Below are 20,733 nucleotides of genomic sequence, written 5' to 3' on the forward strand. Positions count from 1 at the left end.
CTTTTTCATATCCACCAACGGTTGAACATAACCTAACAATCGAAATAGAGCTGAAATAGTGTGAAAGCGTGAAGATGTAGTAAAATTATTCATTGTTATAGGTATTGGTGTAGGTGGAGGAAAAATGTTGTGTGCATCACGGGACTAAAGTACTTATTCTCCCTAACAATTGTTCGCATCGCAATCTGTGCGCACTAACAGTTGTTCGCATCGCAATCTGTGCGCGCTTGCAGTTGTGCGCAAAATTTAGTAGTTTAGTGACGTAGGCGCTCTACCTGCCCTCTAACGGAATGTTATCATCAGAACTATGCGACTCTTTAATTTATCACAATGGCATTGGCAACAAAAACTAGACCATTTATACGCATGTCGTATGGTGTTTATACTTATAGGTTATTTTTAGAGGCAAAAACGGTATCGATTTAGAGGTTAAGTTCAAGTTATAAATTTACAATATTACATTATTAATGCAAGTAAATTTAATTTACTGCAACATTACTGCAGATTCACTTTAGGAAAGTAAATAGCAATTTCTCAAGTAGAAAAGTGTTAAGCTTATCTATGTTAAAAGCTGAAATGGTACAATTTTGTATCACTAAAATACTAGGTAGGCAATTACAATTTTTTGTTATAAAATAAATAAATAAATAAATGAATAAGCATTATAAATAAATGAGAAGTTGTATTAGATGATAAAATTTATTATATAATTATTTTCCACAATTATGTTAATCTGTCCATTAGAAATACTTTGTTGAAAAACACATAGCCTACCTACTTGAAAGAATACTCTTTAGCTACTCTTTTAGTTTTTCATGTCATTTGCTACTTACTTTCTCATTCATTATTATAATTTAACAATTCAAGTTGTCCTATCAAAGTACCATACTACATCATAAATAGACATAAACTATGTATACTTGTTAATTATTGGGCAAACATGAGATTCTACAATAATATTTAGACAATTTGGAACTAAATTAGGAAGTTGAAAAAGTTTTGGGCAATAGCCCAAACTTTTTTTTCTTTCCCGATCTTTGTATTATTTAAGCTAACCTAATAAATAAATAATATCTAACGGTTTCATGTAGGATATTGATTAAATCCAAATCTCAAAATCCATAGAAGTTGGCTACAATTGGCTAGCAATAAATAAATCGCTTTATTAAAGACCTACTATCCACGAATGCAACATATTATTAAGACTTCCTTCAATTAATATTTCTTAATTCTTTAGTAACTAGCAATAAAATGAGTAATGGAATATCATATGATATTTCTTATTTATATAGGAACTAAGTTATACATTTCTATTACAACTGAAGTGAAATGTAGAAATTTGGTTTGATCATAATTTAGTGATCGTTTATTTTTCCTACTCAAATTTTTAAAATCAATACTGAATCTTTACATTAAGTTTTCAGAGAATTAAAATTTTTGTCTCCTATGCACAAACTTATATCATTGGCATACATACAAAATTTGTTATCAAGGACTCATTTTGGAAACTCCCCCTTCCCACCAATAGATTTATTGTTTTTGTATCAGACTATGTTATTGTAATATGTATTTTGGACACGATCCATCCGTGAATGCATGGGCATTTACTTTGTGAAACGAGAAGCGCTCTTAGAAAGATTATTATTAATGTACATTATTATTTAATTTTTTAATAATTGGAAGTTTCATTTTTATCGATAATACGGCGCATGCTCACTGACCTCTTGATGAAACTAATGTATGGCTGGTGAACAATATAATATCTAGTATCAGGTCTGTTTTTTTTCAGTATCAACCTATCAAATCTAATCTACTCAAACAATTTTTCTAAAATTAATGCTGAATCTTTTCATTGAGTTTTTAGAGAATTTAATATATTGTCTACTATGCACAAACTTCTATCTTCAGCATACATACAAAATTTGGTATTTTGATAGCATCGAGGACACATTTTGGTAAACACCGCCCTTCCCCCACCAATAGATTTAACCTTTGCTATTTGAGACTATTGATATTTATTCAATTATGACTATTCATTGTTATACCCTATGTATTTAGGATACGATCCATTCATGGATGCCTAGGCAACGTGTAACGAGAGACGCTCTAAGAAAGATTATTATTAATAATAATATTGTACATTATTATTTAATTTCGAAATTTTCTCTTTTCAGATAATGTAGCACATGCTCACTGATATCTTGTTGAAACTTGCTGCTGGTTGAAACTGATGTATGTCTGGTGAACAATTTATCAAGTATCAGGTCAGTTTCTTCAATATCAACCTATCAGGTCTTGATAATTTTCAGTTTTTGCTATAGTAAAGTTACTAATTACTTTCAATAGGCCTACCAATTATGTAATACATTTGTATTTTTGCAATATCTTCTACTTGATCTATTACAGCTTCACGAATATCTGCATTTTATTTACGCCCCACTAGGGGGCTATTGCATGTGAAAATAAAACCCAATAATATTAGTAGTCAGTTGGCTATTAGAATAGGAAATAACCAGAACATTAGCTTGTATTTTATCATGCAACAGGGCCCAGAAAGTCAATGTTGGTGAATCCAAACAAATAACTAATTTTTTTTATTATGACAGTTGTTTTTTGGAATTAGATGAGGACTGTATGACAGCATTAGCAATAGTGCAAAGCGGAACCAATGTCCACGATCAATGTGTTTATCACTCAAATTATAATACTTTGTAATTTGGTTTTATCCATAAACTTGATTATTCGATGCTGAAAATAAGGATAAACTAAACTACTACCATGCGCTCGAAGAGAGCAAGCATGCAGTTGACATCATGTTCTCTCTTTACATCATCATTTCTCTATTTCATAAAACTATTTTTCAACATATTGATTCAATATAGGAAATTTTTTAAATTATTTCCAGACTAATTATTCCTTCTCGACGCAGGCCTAGCCTAATGAGGAGTGCATTTGATATTTTTATTATTGTTTATGCTTTGTAAAATGAAGTGAATAAAGATGATTTTACTTTAATATACGGTATGAAATGAACAAGAATGAATGAGGTGTGGCAAGCAATGCTGATTTCTTAGAGCAGGGTTTCTTTTACAAAAATATGTAGAATTTTTCAATAAGTGTAAATTGTAAGAAAAAAATTGAAATAAAAGCGCCTGTTCTTAAACTATGTTCTACCATACGCAACATAGCATGTTCTAAATAAATAAATATAATTTTATTACCATTCAACTGATCATAGTTACAGACAATGCCATATTCTAATAATTCTAATTCAAACACACAACAACTATATGCTGTTGATTTTACGCATCTATGTTGGTTAGAGAGATCGGATTGATAACTTCATTGCAGAAAGTATTGACTAGATAACTGAAAAGTTTCAATTTCAATATTACTGAAATGATCTTCAAAGCATGGTACCTAATAATGTTATCTCCTGTGTCTTATGTCACAAACTTTTATAGATAATTCTATAGATTATTATTTATTGATTATTGCTAATTTACACAGTTTTATATCACTTTTAATTGGGAGCTTCATCAGCCCCAGTGTCTTCAATAAATCAGTAGGTTATATTTACAGTACATACTCAGTGAGAATTCGTTTTGTCAGCTTCGATTGAACAAAAAAATAGAAGTAGACCATCTAAAGCCCTGCACACACATCGATTTTTGTTCGTACGATATTTGCCGTCCTTAAGAATTCTATCAGATTAAACGGAACTTGACAAACATCATCTGTTTAATCTAATAGAATTCTTAAGGACAGAAAAATATTGTACGAACAAAAATTGATGTGTGTGCGGGGCTTTAGGCTAGATTCACACACATCGATTTTGGTCCTACGATAAAAAATTGAACGTCCAAATTCCAATATAGGTGATATTGGAATATATAGGAGTATATATTCCAGACAAGAGACGACTGCTACACGGCGTCCGTACGGTAAAAATCGTTGATTGATGTGTTTGTAATCACCCATTTATTTCATTGCGCCACAAAATTGGACGTTCGGTTTTTTATCGTGCGTCCAACATCGATGTGTGTAAAAAGCTGATTTTGTTTGAACGTCTAGCGTTCCATCGGCTTCACTACCACATAGCAACCAGATGCCAAACAGCTTATGCGAATTTTGAAATATGCACGATCACGATTATAATCGTTATGGAATTTATGTTTCTGAAAGGTACGGTTGTGCGGTCAAAATTCGAACGAACTTTCATTGAACGTCCACAATCGACTTGTGTGTAGCTAGTCCAGTGAGACAATACATTTTTAACTCATAAATGGAATGGCCATTCTTGGAATAGGTTATCAATGTTATGAACATTTGACCATTTCAGATCAGAGATGATCAACAAGAATTCATTGAAAGGTCAATCTACATCGTGTAGCCGCCTAGAATCCTAATCGACTATTATCAGTGATCATCAATCCAAATATCATGAAGATTGAGAATAGATTCAAAGATGATGTTCACATTCAATAAATTGTGTTTGTTTAGAAGATGAAATAGGTGTTATTATTAGAAAATACCTTATAGAGGAAGGATTCATTATTGCACTTTTTATTTTGTTTAATTTTTTTAATAATATGCTTATAATTTATTTAGTAATTATGTTTTCCTGTATTACTTGTACGTATCTTATACTGTCGTGTTTAATAGGGTTTTCTTTTTCAGAAACGCAAAGTGCCAGTAATATCTGCCCCCTCATTACTGCTGAGTAACCGAGAAAGCTTTCCAAAAGACAAAGTTGTTCAACGGTGAGTAATGTCTTGAATATCGATATTAGATAAAAATTTGGGATGGAACCTACTCAAACCACTTGGAAAACCTTTTTGTGATTCAAAAACACCATATTAGAGCTACATTAGGAAACCCCAGACTCTATCCAAGTGAGAGTTGCTTTAGTGGGCTGGATTTTTTAACTGTCAGGCACCTATCAAATTCACTGGTGATAAAATGGCCAGATCTTATCAATTCTACAAATTGATAAAACAGTATCTGCAATTTGAAATTTAGATAATTGATTTAGATATATTGATACATCTAAATCAATTATCTAAATTTCAAATTGCAGATACTGTTTTATCAATTTGTAGAATTGATAAGATCTGGCCATTTTATCACCAGTAAATTTGATAGGAAACTAGTATCCGAAATCAATACATGTAGTGTCTTGAATAATTCAATTTTAGTCCAGCCTTACATTGGTGCTTGCAGCCTTACAGTCCATACATTGGTGCCTGCAATTTATATTGTAGTTCTGATTCTTTTATATATTATTTGGCTACATGAGTGAAGTCCAGAACCAATTTTTTCATGGAAAATCTCCTTGTGTAAGATACAAAGTGGCCCAAACACCTTGTATTTCCGGTTCACTTTCCAGTTTTCATCTATTTCCGCCAAATCCGGTAATCAGACAAAAAATTTGATCTTTCCTTTTTTTCGATTATAAAATTCTGAATAAAATGAGATTTTACTGAACTCTCTATCTTCAATAAGTACTGGGTTATGATTTTTCAAAAAATTGTGGAATTTAAAGAAAAAATCAATTTTGATTAATTTCAGTTTTCAACAAAATATTCAGATTGTTACCATTTAGATGTATAATTCAAAATCCCTGTGGGCATATTTTTGAGCTCTACAATTTAAGACCAGGTAGAGTGCTCTATCTCTTCCAGCTACACATCTGACAACAATGTCCTTTGTATTGTGAAAAACACCTAATTTTTAGCTTCAACCATCATCACCAACTGCATTGTTCTCACTTTGATACAAAAATAAATTTTTCTGTCTGATTGCTAGATTTGCGGAAATAGCTGAAAACTGGATAATGAACCGAAAATAGGATGTTTCTGGGCCACTCTGTATTTAGCACAAGGAAATTTTGCCTAAAAAAGTGATTCTGGACTTTTCTCATGTATCCGAGTAATACATTCAAAAATTATAACTACAATATACATTGCAAGCACATCCCCTTTTTTATATCTATATTGACTGGACTAATAGTAGCTTTCATCTAGAGAAATTTCCTCCTATCTTAATATAAAGACTTCTAATGATTTTTATGTAATTTTCAACTTTTCTTTACTTTCCCTTATGCTTTTTCTCTGCTATTTATGTTCCCTTCCTCACTCCCTGTTTCTCTTCCCGATTTTCTCAATAAATGTTTGATAGCAAATGCAAGTTTCATGTTATCCCATTATCATCTTTATTGTTATTCAATCATTGAACCATCGGCCTCTGCGCTCAGCTTTTTTGAATCTTGCAGGGACTTCAGTTGTAATATATTTATTCATTATACTTTAATTCATCCATTTATATATTCAATTCATTCATAAATATCTTATTCTTTTTGATGGTATTTATTCATTTTTCATTTTGTATCGTGTATGGAATTTTTCTCTAATTTTTCATTGTAATTATGTTTTTGGGACAAATAAATAAAGATTTGATTTGTTGAACTATTTTAGCACATAAATGATAAATCGTTTATTGAAAAAAATTGTACCATAATCTTGTCATATATTTTGTGTCCGTTATAAAAAAAACGTATACTAATTTATTCTGTTGCTTTCTATTTCAGACAACAAAACATGTCACAAAGTCCGCATCGTAGTCAGCTCATCGTGTGTGTTGGTTTTCATACTGAATTTAAGAAACATTCTAATAAAAATATCAATTAATAACATTGTTATTAACGAAGACATTATACAATCTGTTTATAAAATGTAATCTATTCTATTTTTTACTTTACAAGATACCTATAATTCTATTTGTGTTCATTTGTGCTTTAAATAACAACGTAAAATTCAAAATTGTAGTAGATACATTTCTTTGTACTCAAAATAGTGTGTGAATTAACTTATCATTTACATAACCTTTAGACTGTGTATTCCAATAATTGAGGTTTAGAACAGTTTGGGGTGAATGTCTGTTGTTTTTACCTTAATCGTATTTGTATATGAATAAATAAATAAATAAATTATGGTAGTAATTAATTCAGTATATAATCCCCTGGGCACAATAGTGTGAAATGCGACGGGAGCGTGAAAAAAATTTTTCGCCCCACTTGGATGTAATGAGCTGGTTTTCGTGCGTCATATGGAGGCCGAAAATGATTGTTTTCTGACCAGGCCGGTAAAAGTTTTACGGCCCTGGGGCTGTAAAATAACCTTGAAGTCAGCTGATTCTGATTTGATGTGAACGTGTTTACAAAATGGTTTATGAAACGGAATCAGTTTATGCTTCTAGAATTGAATAAGTATTCTGCAATAAGATACTATCATTTTATTTGGATGAATAAAATACAGATATTATTATATATATTATAAACTATTCAAATTAGATTTTCAGAGTAGGATAGAACTTCTAACCTAAACTTCCGAAGTCAACGACAACAAGCATTGTTGACGTTGACATTCAGATTGGCTAAATTTCAAGTGTGCTAAAACAGCTGATCAAAAAACTTTTCATTATTTGTGTTTATAATTCAAGAATAGAAACATTTATAATAATATCATCTTATTGTCATTTGGAAGAATAAAAAGTATAAACTCAACCTCTTACATAATTGAACATAATCTTTTAGGTTATTTAGACAAATCAGAATAAAAAATAAAAATACTTGGACAATTTCCTGATATTCGGATTACCTCAGATTTGCTAGAGCTATGACCTTCCTGTTTTGCTTTCGGAAGTGCCTAATAAACAATTATTCTCATATATATATATATATATATATATATATATATATATATTATATATATATATATATATATATATATATTGTTTATTTTTGTGTGTGGCGAAAAATAATGTTCTCACCATGGGCAAAAATGTTTTTCCGGCTCTTAATCTTTTCTAGTCCTCGGCCTACGGCCTCGGACTTGAAAACCGATTTCGAGCCGGAAAAGTCTCATTTTCGGCCCTAGGTGCGAAATATACTATTTCGCCCCACTTGGATGTTATGAGCTGGTTTTCGTGCGTCATATGGAGGCCGAAAGTGATTGTTTTCTGACCAGGCCGGTAAAATTTTTACGGCCCTAGGGCTGTAAAATAACCTTGAAGTCAAATGATTCTGATTTGATGTGAACGTGTCTAGAAAATAGTTCATGAAACTGAATAAGTTTATGCTTCTACAATTGAATAAAGTATTTTGCAATAAGATCCTATCATTCTATTTGGATTAATGAAATACAAATAACATATAATGAACTATTCAAATTCAATTTTCAGAGTATAATAGAATCTAACGTCATAGTACTGCGTTTATCACGTGACCTGGTGAATAATTTTGGAACTAGGTACTTGGGCAATATCCATGGTGCTGAACATTTTTACAAATACTTTATGAAACGGTATCAGTTTATGCTTCTAGAATTGAATAAAGTATTCTGCAATAATATACTATCATTTTATTTGGATGAATAGAATACAGATAAGATATATATTATAAACTATTCAAATTCGATTTTCAGAGTAGGATAGAACTTTTAACCTGAACTTCCGAAGTCAACGACAACAAGCATTGTTGACGTTGACATTCAGATTGGCCAAATTTCAAGTGTGCTAAAACAGCTGATCAAAAAACTTTTCATTATTTGTGTTTATAATTCAAGAATAGAAACATTTATAATAATATCATCTTATTGTCATTTGGAAGAATAAAAAAGTATAAACTCAACCTCTTACATAATTGAACATAATCTTTTAGGTTATTTAGACAAATCAGAATAAAAAATAAAAATACTTGGACAATTTCCTGATATTCAGATTACCTCAGATTTGCTAGAGCTATGACCTTCCACTTTTGCTTTCTGAAGTGCTTAATAAGCAATTATTCTCATATATATATATATATATATATATATTGTTTATTTTTGTGTGTGGCGAAAAATAATGTTCTCACCATGGGCAAAAATGTTTTTCCGGCTCTTAATCTTTTCTAGTCCTCGGACTTGAAAACCGATTTCGAGCCGGAAAAGTCTCATTTTCGGCCCTAGGTGCGAAATATACTATAGCCATGGTTGAAATTTTCAAGAACATCAAAACCCAATCAATGTCTAGGAAAGATTGTGGTATCTGGAAAGATTTTGATTGCTTACTGAATGTTCAGAAGATAAATTATGTTTGTCAGTTTTCAGCGAAATCGTTAATATTTCATTTTATCGATAGTGTAGTGAGAAATCATCAAAATTTTCTTCGAAAGAATTCGTTAGTATTTTTATGATCTACAGCTCAAAAAATGTCGCGCGCCGATAGTTCGATTCAAATTTCCCACTTCGACTAGCATTGGCGGCGCTCTTCGCAATTGGCCAAATTTCAAGTGTGCTAAAACAGCTGATCAAAAAACTTTCTATAATTATTTGTGTTTATTATTCAATAATATCATCTAACAAGATTGTTGAAAATGATCGCTAGACGATTGAAAGTACTCCAGTCAGTAAGTAAAAGTTTTTAATATTTACTTAATAATCGACTGCATGTTGTGTTCAAATACATAAAAAAGTGTGTTTATACAAAGCAGCTCGGAATGGATCAAGAAACCATCACCTTTAATATCATCTCATTGTAATATGAAAGAATAAAAAAGTATACACTCAACCTCCCACATAATTGAACATAATCTTTTAGGTTATTTCGACAAATAAGAATAAAAAATAAAAATACTTGGACAATTTCCTGATATTCAGATTACCTCAGATTTGCTAGAGCTATGACCTTCCACTTTTGCTTTCTGAAGTGCTTAATGAGCAATTATTCTCATATATATTGTATATTTTTGTGTGTGGCGAAAAATAGCGTTCGCACCACGGGCAAAAATGTTTTTCCGGCTCTCAATCTTTTCTAGTCCTCGGACTTGAAAACCGATTTCGAGCCGGAAAAGTCTCATTTTCGGCCCTAGGTGCGAAATATACTATAGCCATGGTTGAAATTTTCAAGAACATCAAAACCCAATCAATGTCTAGGAAAGATTGTGGTATCTGGAAAGATTTTGATTGCTTACTGAATGTTCAGAAGATAAATTATGTTTGTCAGTTTTCAGCGAAATCGTTAATATTTCATTTTATCGATAGTGTAGTGAGAAATCATCAAAATTTTCTTCGAAAGAATTCGTTAGTATTTTTATGATCTACAGCTCCAAAAATGTCGCGCGCCGATAGTTCGATTCAAATTTCCCACTTCGACTAGCATTGGCGGCGCTCTTCGCAATTGGCCAAACTTTCGCGCCAAGGCAAATGATTCGTCGGCCGTGCAGGCAAGTTGCCGGGCTATTATATTCAATTTGGATACGGTTTTATCAGAGTAATAGTTCAGATACTATAAAGCAGCAATAGATTGAATTTAGCTTCATAGTTCTTGACTTCAATCAAGCAGAAATCAAAAATCTATTATAATGAATGACGAATAGAATTATCATTTTTATTAGTGTTTCACACTTTCAAATTCATCCAATATTACAAATAAAAAAATTTATTTGAATTTTTTTATAATTTATTTAAATTTGCTCCTTAAATTTATTTGATTGAAATATTGTAATATTGGAAATATAAAGATGAGATTTTGAATATTGTATGACACAATATTTTTTAACCCCCCCAACCCCCACCTATGGGCTACAACGTTTTTCCTCCGCCGACAGCGTAACTATTGAGCCCAAATTATGGAAACGGTATAGAATGAAAGCCCTAAATTAGCTCTATCGAATTACACCTTCATCTTAAAGATCGGTGATGGTCGCGGGCTGACCGTGAAGCTGGCCCATCAATATATGAATCCTTATGAACCCCATTTCCCGTTGAGCCCAAAATTTGAAACTTGGATATTCTGGAAGCCCTAAATATTGGCATATGTTTCAAATTTTGGGTTCGATATGTTAGGGCCAGCTTCACGGCGGTGGCTTGTTTTAATTAAATGCTTGTGAATAGCATAATACATTGCTTTTATCAATGGCTACAAGATAGCGCTGAAATCGAGCTTTATGAAAATTGAGTGACATTCATTCAATTTTTCACTAACCCCTCATTTGATTGATTGGTCTATTATATCGATTGTTATTGAGTCAGACCTAGGCCTATCTGATCTATTCTACCACTAAAGTGGTTACCAAACTATAATATATTCGAGAGATTCATCTCATTTAAAGGTAGCCTACTCTTTTCATGACTAACATAATAATTATTATAACTACACAAAATTGAAACATACATTTTTCTGGTACGAAATTCCACTTTCCATTCTTTAGAAAATTTCCGTAGCTTCTAAATGACATCTAGTTGGGGGCTGTAGGTTACATAAGTCACTTTTCCACGGCTGGAACGTCATTGGAAAAAGAGAGAAATGTATGGCACCTGGGACTATATTGTTTGATAAATCTTTACAGCGCGTGAAGACATTTTTAGAGGCCTGGTTGCACAAAAGCCGGTTTAATTTTAAGCCGTGATTAATTTTAGAGGAACCAAACAGAGAAGGCCTTTTTTATAAGACCTTCTCTGATTGGTTCGCGTGAAATTAATCACGATTAAATTTTAACTGGCACTAATAAAACTAATATATGACGGTCACAATTATTATATTAATATCATTTTTCAAATCAGATTACATTTTGTGATGAAAATCATGTCATATACGGTAATTTTTCTGTGCAATAATTCTGGAATATTGGACATCCTAAATACAAAAAGTTGACTTTTTCAGTTTATTCGCTTGTTTCAAATAATCATGAAAATATACATATTTTTTTTAATTTTCACGTTCTCCATAGTTCCTCGATGAAGATAAAGAAAAATGGTTGAAGATGAACTATTTGAGTCAACTGAGCATGTAGGCTACAGTATAGAATTCTCTATAATTTGATGCCAATCACAAGTTCCTAGCGATGAGAAAAGTTGTTGATTTACAAAAAAAAATTGTGAAATTGCACCAAATTCAAGTAATTGTTCCACAAGTTTTTGTCATTGATAATAAATTCCATTAAATCAGAAACCACCTGTTTGTAGAGCAAAGTGATTTGCATTCTCGCGGTTGTTTCAGTTCGGGCATTGTCGGTTGCTGTTGGTCGGCTTCTAGCTGTCAAGGTCAGTGGTAGGAATTGGCCTTATAAATAAGGTTTAATTTCAAATATTTTAAATTTAAAATTTGAATATTGTAAATCATAATTCAAGATTTATTTATTCTAAATTTCAATATTTCCATTAATTTCAAATTTCTATAGACTCGCTGACTTGTAGATTCGCGCCAAATTCTCTCCAAATTCGCCATTTCTAGTTTCGTGCTGAATGGTTTTGGTGAAGCTTTCGTGAAAGGTGAACTTACAAGATTATTTTTATTTGTGTTTAGTAAATCACATACAGTATTTGCTACAACCATCGGTAAGTTATTTATTTCAAAGATATATCGCATAAAAATATGATCAAGCTACGGTATAGTGACATTTCTATAAAAATATTCTTGATTATTACTCAGTTATTTTTTGAGTAGGCCTACGGTACAATCATATGGATTGTGTAGTTCACGACAAACATTGAAAATTAATCTTATTATAACGTACATCATAATATACTCGGTTTGCACAAAAGCCTGTTAAATTGTAACCGTAATTGGATGTCTCGTGAATCAATTACAATATTTATTAAAGTATTTTGGATTGATTCTCATTTCATTTGATCAAGGTTAGAATGTAGAAAGATTTTGTACAACAGGGCCTTAGCTTGTAAGAAATTCAACAATTAATTGAAGGTGAATTATGCCAACTCAGTTTATAGTTGCCTGAATACGGATTACACAGTTATAACAACAAGTAGGGTTATCTCAAAATTTCGTTATTGGGACATCATTGTAGATCGTGAAGCTGTCATAGGTTGGTGACAAAGGTCCAGTTTTCCAGCTCGGGATTTAGCCAAGTTCTAGACTACCTACAGCTGTTGTCAGAAAACTGGCTTTCCGAAACGGGGCGAAGTTTTCATGGTAATCTTAATTCCTTGATGAATTAAACCATTCCTAAGCAATTCAAAATAGCTAAAACCTTACACTATTTTCTCTTTATTATATTTTGTTTTAAATTTCCAAGTTTTTCGAAATCAAATTAAACGTGAACTACGACTACGCCCCATCTCGGAAAGCCAGGTAGATTCTAGGTAGATCATCAATCACATTCTCACGAATTTTGTTTGGTATTAAAAACTTTGGTATTAATAAAACTTTTATCAGTTCCACACATTCACATTTTACATTTTCTTAATCTGTTCATTGAGCTTTTCTCCTAAAACTAACTTGTTAATTTATTTTATTAATGATGTTGCTTTTTGAATAATTTATCACATGACTACTTTAATATGATGATATTATATCATACGTCAAAATAGAATTAACATCGCTAAAATCTCATATCCTACATTATTACTACCTTACTACATCCTTACTACCTTTCCTAAATAGAACTGCATGTTCAACAATTGTCTTCCAAACTTTTCCCTCCGCTACCCTTCTTAGAGCAATTATTGTCTGGTCTACGGTATGTTAAATCATAATCTTATATCTCCTATCACGAGTATAATAGTGCAGATTATTGTATTCCATTTCTTTTGAATATGATACAGTAGATATAACAATGAAACATAGCAATGCATCTGATAAAATCTGTCTCAGAAATGGCAGAAGTGGATGAAGCAGTGCTCCCTCACCATGATGATGATGATGCGGCACCAGTAGCAGCTCCAGTGCCGTCAATTTGTCTACCCGGCAACAGACGTGGAAGTGTTGTTTTCGGCGATGGCCAAGGATATTACTACTACACGGAAAAAGTTCGTGGTAATATATGGTAATAGCCTGCTTTTATTATTGATTTCAAATTTTATCAACTTCTTAACATCTATATATGTATAGAAACGAAAAGGCAATGATTCATTCACTCACTCATTCAACATCAGCAGAACTAAATATCTACTAGACCAAATACGTTCAAATTTGGCATGCATGTTCATTTGGCCTTCTAAAGGCGCACTAAGAACGGGGTTTTTTCAAAGATACGCCCAAAGTCTGTGTATTCTCAGCTTTTTCAATAATAAGCTTTTCTCAGCTCATAATAAATACAGGGTGTTATTACTTAATGTCAGTAAGATAAAATTGAGTAGAACAATCTGTTGAATTACATGTTTCAGAATATTGAAGTGCACAGAAAAGACAAAGAGGTTGTGTATGGCCAGAGCGACGATGGGGCTGGAGGAGGGGGCTCCCATTCACCCAACACACAACAGTCCCTACCACAACCATCAACCGAACGCCAGCAAAGCTGGAAAACTGGTTATGATGGCGAAGTTGAAGGAGCGGGCGCAAGAAGAGGCAAACTTGTCACTTGCCAATATATTGAATGAAGAAGCAGTGAGGTGAGCTCATAGTTGAAATAATGGTTCATCACTTTTTCAAGAAAAAATGCAAAAAGCTCAATTTATGGGCAATATCTGGCTGTTCAACTCACTGATAAAACATTGCTGAAAAAGAAATTCTATGTTATTGTACCGTAATGTTTCTAAACGATTCTAATGGTAGAATCTCTTCATAGCATCCTTGCCTGCATATGTGTTCGGAGAATGTATTGAAAGTTGAAAATAAGGCAAGGTTAATTTCCAATAGAGTTAGATATTTGCAATGAATTTTCCATTTGTAGAATATAGTGATGGTATGGAATCGAAATGTTTTGGTAGACTGCAGAATAGTTTTTATTTTATTTTTATAATCAAGTTTATCATAATGAACTGTCTGCATATTGATGTATATATATATTTGGTTCAATTGAGATCCGAATTCAAATTTTCAGAGACCCGGAAACCATGCACACCTTATCAGCAGTGGAAGCCAGAAGGGCGATGAAGAGGGCAAGAGGAACAGCCGAGCCGGCCATTCCCCGCACCCTGGAGGAGTTGAGGGAAGAACTTAGCCAAGTGGGTCGTGAGGGTTTACGACTCACGACTGCAAACACAGAGTTTTTCCTCAACGAGCCAATAAGGGGTGCGGACGGGGAGACGTTGGCCGAGGGCTTCGTCAGCCAAAGAACACTACAACATTTAAGGAGGCATCCAGCGGAGGCGTCTCACATCCTTATGGACGCCACGTTTAAGACTGTCCCCAGGCGACCACAGGGGGTGCAACAATTTTTCTCTGTACATGTTATGTACATGGATATAGTAAGTAAAATTATCTTTTTGTAGTAAAATTTTCAATCACGCATTTCTTAATTTAATTATACTAGAGTATAATCTACATAAATAAATATAATATTGAACCTATCATACCAGAGAGTGGCATTGATATGACTAGGGTTGCCACCCGTACTATATTATAAAGTGTTGTACTTTATTTGGAGGTCTTGTACTTTATACTTTGTAAGCAAGATAAAGTACGCAAAAATACTTTATTTTCCTCAACAAAGTACTATATAATAAAGTAAGTGGAAATCAAAACATTTTATAGTGTGGTCCACGTTATAATGACAGTATTTGTTCAACTTTGGTGTTGCTACCCTCGTCTATCATTCGACAAAGCAGGTAGTAGTACTATCCTTTTCTAGCTCCACAACGATGCCAATTATGTTTTTGACTATGTAGATATATAATTAATTGAGGCAGAGAATAGGCAACGTTATTCTTCTATCTTTATCCACTGTCATTATAACGTGGACCTCACTATAGATTAGTAGATTGGCGGAGACTGTCAGATTTAAACTAAATATTGGCTACATTTTTTCAGTGCTTGTGATGCTGATGAGTTCAAGAATTTGTATGAAGTGGTTTCATATTTACTCTCTACCCCTGCCACATTTACATTTCCCTTACATTTTGAATTTAGAATACCAACTCTCTAGAACTTTTTGGATTAAATAAAATAAATTATATGTTTTCTCATGATACTATATTAAATGCCATTATGCCAAATGCCAATATGCCATTGAAAGTTAGTGACTTGCTTATCTTTTGCAGGCTGTTCCTGTGGCGTTCTTCTTCATGAAGAGGAAGACGGAGGACAGTTATAGGAGAATACTGACATACACGAAGAATCAATTGCTGACGTGGGAGATCCAATCAATCACCACCGACTTTGAGATTGGGCTGGTGAATTCTGTAAGGAACATTTTCCCCGACGCACGTCACCAGGGTTGCTGGTTCCACTATACGCAAGTAAGTGCTGAGTATATTTTATAAATTATTGTTTCCAGTAATTATGAAGGGTGGTGCCGCACACAGCCGGTCAGGGCCGGTTCTAGACATTCTTCTAGTGTAAGCAAACGATACTAGAACAATCAATAATATAATAAGTTAGTTATCTGAAGTACGGTAATTATTGCAAAAAACACATATCACAATTATTTGTCTGTTGGCGAGAAATGAATAAGCCCGGTTTTATACAGATTGCATTTCAATAAGTAAAAAGTCCAATAAGGTGTTTAATTTTTCGATAATAGTCAGTGAAAATCCGAAAGTATTCCACATGTGAGTACCACTTTTTAATAACTGTTATTCAAAAAACTAGACTATAGTGTCGTCGAAAATAATTTAAAAAAATAATTATCAACTAACAGTTTGTGATGGAAAGTAAAATGAGTATGTACTCGGATTATTAGAAATAGCGAAGAGTTGTTACATTCTGATCCCATGTCATTTTTAATGTTAGCCTATGTACACTTTTAAAAACGCACGTTATATTCAACTCTTTTCAGGCAATTTGGAGGCACGTTGTAGCCGAGGGCCTGACCAACGTTATTCACAACAATTTTGATGCGAAAAGAGTTGTGAAAATGCTTATGGCGCTCCCGCACCTTCCGCCCCATCAAGGACCTCCCCTTGATGACCGGGTCCCCCCATATGGCATAGTTGATGGCTTGAATGCCATAAACAATTATGTTGATGAGGGACTCCTCGACCATCGTATATAACATACTCTACCGGTATATAACATTCCATTCTATTTTTCTCTATGAATCTTGTGATGTTACAAATTCTCTCTATATAAAATCGAATCCAGAAACTTATTCTTATTCAGAAACAGTGAACCCATTCATAATTTCTGTCAAGATATTGCTGAAAGGAACCGATAGCTTTTCTTTAGGTGATGGGTGAAAACTATCAAACCTTTTGGATAAAATTGGTACTGTAGCACGGCAATCTATAAAAAAATGTTCTTAAAACATTATTAAAACAAGTTAAATATTATTCTCTTTTATGAAACATTCAAGTCTAAATAATGTTAGTCCTAAAGTATTTTTTAGTTTCTGTTTTATTAGGCGTTGCTGCAGCCTATTGTCTATTCGAACAACATAGTGAGTTATCAAACTGATGACCAGAGCCTCGAGTCGTTGTTCGTTTTGTTCGATAATTACGTTCTATTGCTTTCATCATTCTGAATGACGATCTGAATTAAGATCGAGTTCGTTGGCTAAGGAATTGACTTATTCCTTTGACCTTTCTGAGAATGTAACAGGATAACATTGAAAGAGCATAAGAAAAGGGATTGTTGGACTGTATCATTACAAAATGACAAAAGAGCTGGATTGTTAATTTAATTATATGATTAATGCAATAATCAATATCTAATACAATAAATGCAACCTGAACCACTTTTCTTGACTTTTCAATGCATTCAATATTGACTTTTCAACACAGCTTACAGAATACTGGAAACTAATAATTTAAAATAACAGATCACAAAGTTTCTCTGTAATTTTATTCTTGGAGGTGGGAATAATCTCTTTTATTGATTTATTCAGGTATTGGGTGGGGGTGATTGGCGTGGAGAGCCTCTCAACCTTCCAGGCACCTCGGAGGACTAATAATCACCTCGAGAGCTTCCACGCTAGGATATTGGCTGCATTCGGAGTCAACCTGGATGTGTGGAGTTTTAAACGTAAGTAGCTGCAATGATACATTAAAATTGCATTATAAGATAGGTATTTTACTTCCAACATATCAAGCCTACTGGCTGTCATGATATGAAATTAACTCTATCACACATAATGAATGAGTAAAATTAAAAATTGTTGAACTTTATTTATATGTCTACCTTCCTATTCAGAATACATTCTACGGGGGTTACTTTTTCACATTCCTATTGGCCATTGATGAATATCCGAAATATTTTAGAAAATGGTTGTGACATTTGTCATACCAGTGGATTAGCCTACCAAGAAGTCCTCTCCATAAAATATGCCACCATATTAGTTTAAGTGGGCTAAGATGTTGTTTTGGAGCTCAGGTTATTATATAAGTGATTATTTATTGATTTTTTAGTCATTCATACAACAAGCACATTATCAAAATGATAGGGAGAGGAAAAAATAAAGTAACCTTGTGCTATTCCTCTCCCAAATGTAGATAGCACATACTGTAGTCTGAAATAGGTTAGGTCTTGTAGTTCTTCAATTCACAAAATTTCCAGTCCTCAAGTATTTTCACAAAGGAGATTTTCAAATTTAGATGCTTCAAAACTGAACATAGAAGATATATTTCACATTATTATAACTAGAATAGGAAATATTTACATATTAAAAATATAAATTTGAAGAGTTACCGAAAAACAAACGGTTCTTGTTTTTTTTTCAGGAAAATTGAGAGAAGTTGAAAGATCATCATTTGATGATCTACAACGTTTAGACAGAGACGACCCGCAACGTGTGCGTAGGGCTCGAAGTGACAACAACGCCAACTCTGATACAATCAGGATGGCGCTGCGGCGATTAACGCGCCAGGAAATCACACTAATAAATTTCCTGACGACGGTGAGCCATTGTGCTGACAACCTGATAGAACGGGGATTTGTCCAACAGCACAATGGCCTCCAGGAAGCGGTCGTCGTTGACGAGGAGATAATTGAGTGGATGTTGCCAGTGGCAGGAGAGGAGGTGGTGGTGGCAGCAGAAAATGTAAGGCCACCTGCCCGACGCCGCCGAAGAAGACAGCAGCGAGTCCTGCAGCGTCCCATCGAGGCCCAGCAGCAGCCACATGCAGCACCACGGTTGAGCAATTGCGTGATTTGTTTGAACAATGAATGTACGCACATTGCTCTTCCGTGTGGGCACATTTGCATGTGCGAGGAATGTGCCGAACAAAATCTATTGCACATGAACGGGCAGCCCCGTTGCCCACTATGCAACGTACATTGTACACATTATCAGAGGGTGTACTTAAATTTTCATTAAGCAGCAATAAGCAGGTAGGCTCAACTCACACTTAGGCGAGTCAGGTCGAGAAGAGTCTCGACTCTAGTCGAGAGCATGTGTTTCTAAATGGTGACACTCAGACCAGTCGATTCCAGTCTCCGCGATTGTCACCATTTGAAAACAAAACGAGTCTCTTCTCGGCCTGAATCGCGTAAGTGTGAGTTGAGCCTAAGAGTCATCAAGGAAAAATAATTATCGAAATGTAAAGTATATAATACAGGCTGTGTGAAAAGTCCGAGAACGGCTTAACATCTCATACACAAAAAATGTGATTTGACGGTGGGTGTGATTGGTTCCTATACTCTTTCTTCCCTTTCTGCTTTGAATATTATTAATTAATAATGTGAATATCTTTGAAACGGTTTGAGATGTCGATATGCGGTTTTCGCAATTTTTTTTCTTGAAATTCCGTCTTGAAATCATATATTGCATGATCACCTTCCTTTAAAAAAATATGGCGGACCAGATTTTTGAAATCATAGTAAAGTAGTATTTTCAATATGAGTAGGATCCACAATCACACCCACAGTCAAATTACCTTTGTGTATAAGATATTAAGCCGTTCTCGGACTTTTCACCCACTCTGTATAATGTGCTATATAAATGATAATCGAGCCTCAAATTTTGAGATTCAATAACTTTTTTATGTGTGCACCGAATTTGATGATTTTTATAGTTGTATTCGTTATGTTCAGGACCAGGTTTATGGCCTATCAAATTTATAATCCGACTTCTGGACTCTTTCCTACGGTCCTTCAAAGTCTACATGTAATCTGTATGGTAGAAGATTTGTAAGCTGGCCACACACAGAAATAAAAATCACCTGTTATAATCATTGCGTCATACAGCAGCCGTCAGTAGATAGTAGACAAGAGTGTGTGCTGCTCCATAACCGCCCATGTATTTCATGCTATAGTGAGGTCCACGTTATAATGGCAGTGTGTGATTTGCAATGGTGTTGCTATCCTTGTCTATCGTTCAACAAAACAGATGGCGCTATCTCTTTCACGCATTGCGATGTTGCCACATCGTTTATCAACAATGTAGAAATTCAACTACCTAATTGACAAAATATTTTATCTCAATCATGAATATTTATTATTACATCTTAAAAAAATATTTTTTCTTGGCAAATAAAATAACTATTTTGAACAATAATTAACAGTTAAATTCATCAGATATACCAGTATCAGCTGTTTGGGTGGCAAGGCTGAGATCTGGCAACCCTTTTCTCCTATCTTCCTACACTGCCAATATAACGTGGAACCCACTATAAACGCCCCGACTAAAAACAAAAAGATTTGATGTGGCGCACTCACACAACTTTCCTTGCCGTTATGAAAATTGATCACCTGACGCTAGTGTTCACGCGCATCTCAAGTGTACGATTCAAAGATCGGAGCCAGCTGGTGACACACGAGGACTGTTATCTCTTCATAGTGAATGATTTAATAGAATCTACAGTTGCCAACAGTTTGGAATTGAATAATCACATTTTCTCGAAATTCGAGCTTATTTCC

At 33.7% G+C, this 20,733-nt stretch overlaps 1 protein-coding gene across 1 annotated transcript; it reads left to right on the forward strand.

The window, feature by feature from the left end:
• The first annotated feature begins 434 nt into the window (after positions 1-434).
• On the forward strand, positions 435-19,192 carry LOC120348720. Its single transcript, XM_039435124.1, has 6 exons — positions 435-607; positions 14,166-14,390; positions 14,822-15,188; positions 15,981-16,178; positions 16,718-16,925; positions 18,597-19,192. Exons 2-6 carry the CDS (start codon positions 14,203-14,205, stop codon positions 19,190-19,192), a joined length of 1,557 nt encoding a protein of 518 aa, XP_039291058.1. The 5' UTR covers positions 435-607; positions 14,166-14,202.
• The last annotated feature ends 1,541 nt before the right edge of the window (positions 19,193-20,733 follow it).

This window comes from Nilaparvata lugens, chromosome 8 (assembly GCF_014356525.2).
Source record: "Nilaparvata lugens isolate BPH chromosome 8, ASM1435652v1, whole genome shotgun sequence".
In the NCBI taxonomy this organism is placed as follows: domain Eukaryota; kingdom Metazoa; phylum Arthropoda; class Insecta; order Hemiptera; family Delphacidae; genus Nilaparvata; species Nilaparvata lugens.

What these genes read in the sequence shown, in the direction of transcription:
- LOC120348720 (XM_039435124.1), top strand. Translation starts at nt 14,203, where the DNA reads ATGGCCAGAGCGACGATGGGGCTGGAGGAGGGGGCTCCCATTCACCCA. An exon ending in GCTGGTTCCACTATACGCAA is followed by an intron (nt 16,179 to 16,717) that starts GTAAGTGCTGAG and finishes AACTCTTTTCAG; the next exon opens with GCAATTTGGAGGCACGTTGT. An exon ending in TGAGGGACTCCTCGACCATC is followed by an intron (nt 16,926 to 18,596) that starts GTATATAACATA and finishes TTTTTTTTTCAG; the next exon opens with GAAAATTGAGAGAAGTTGAA.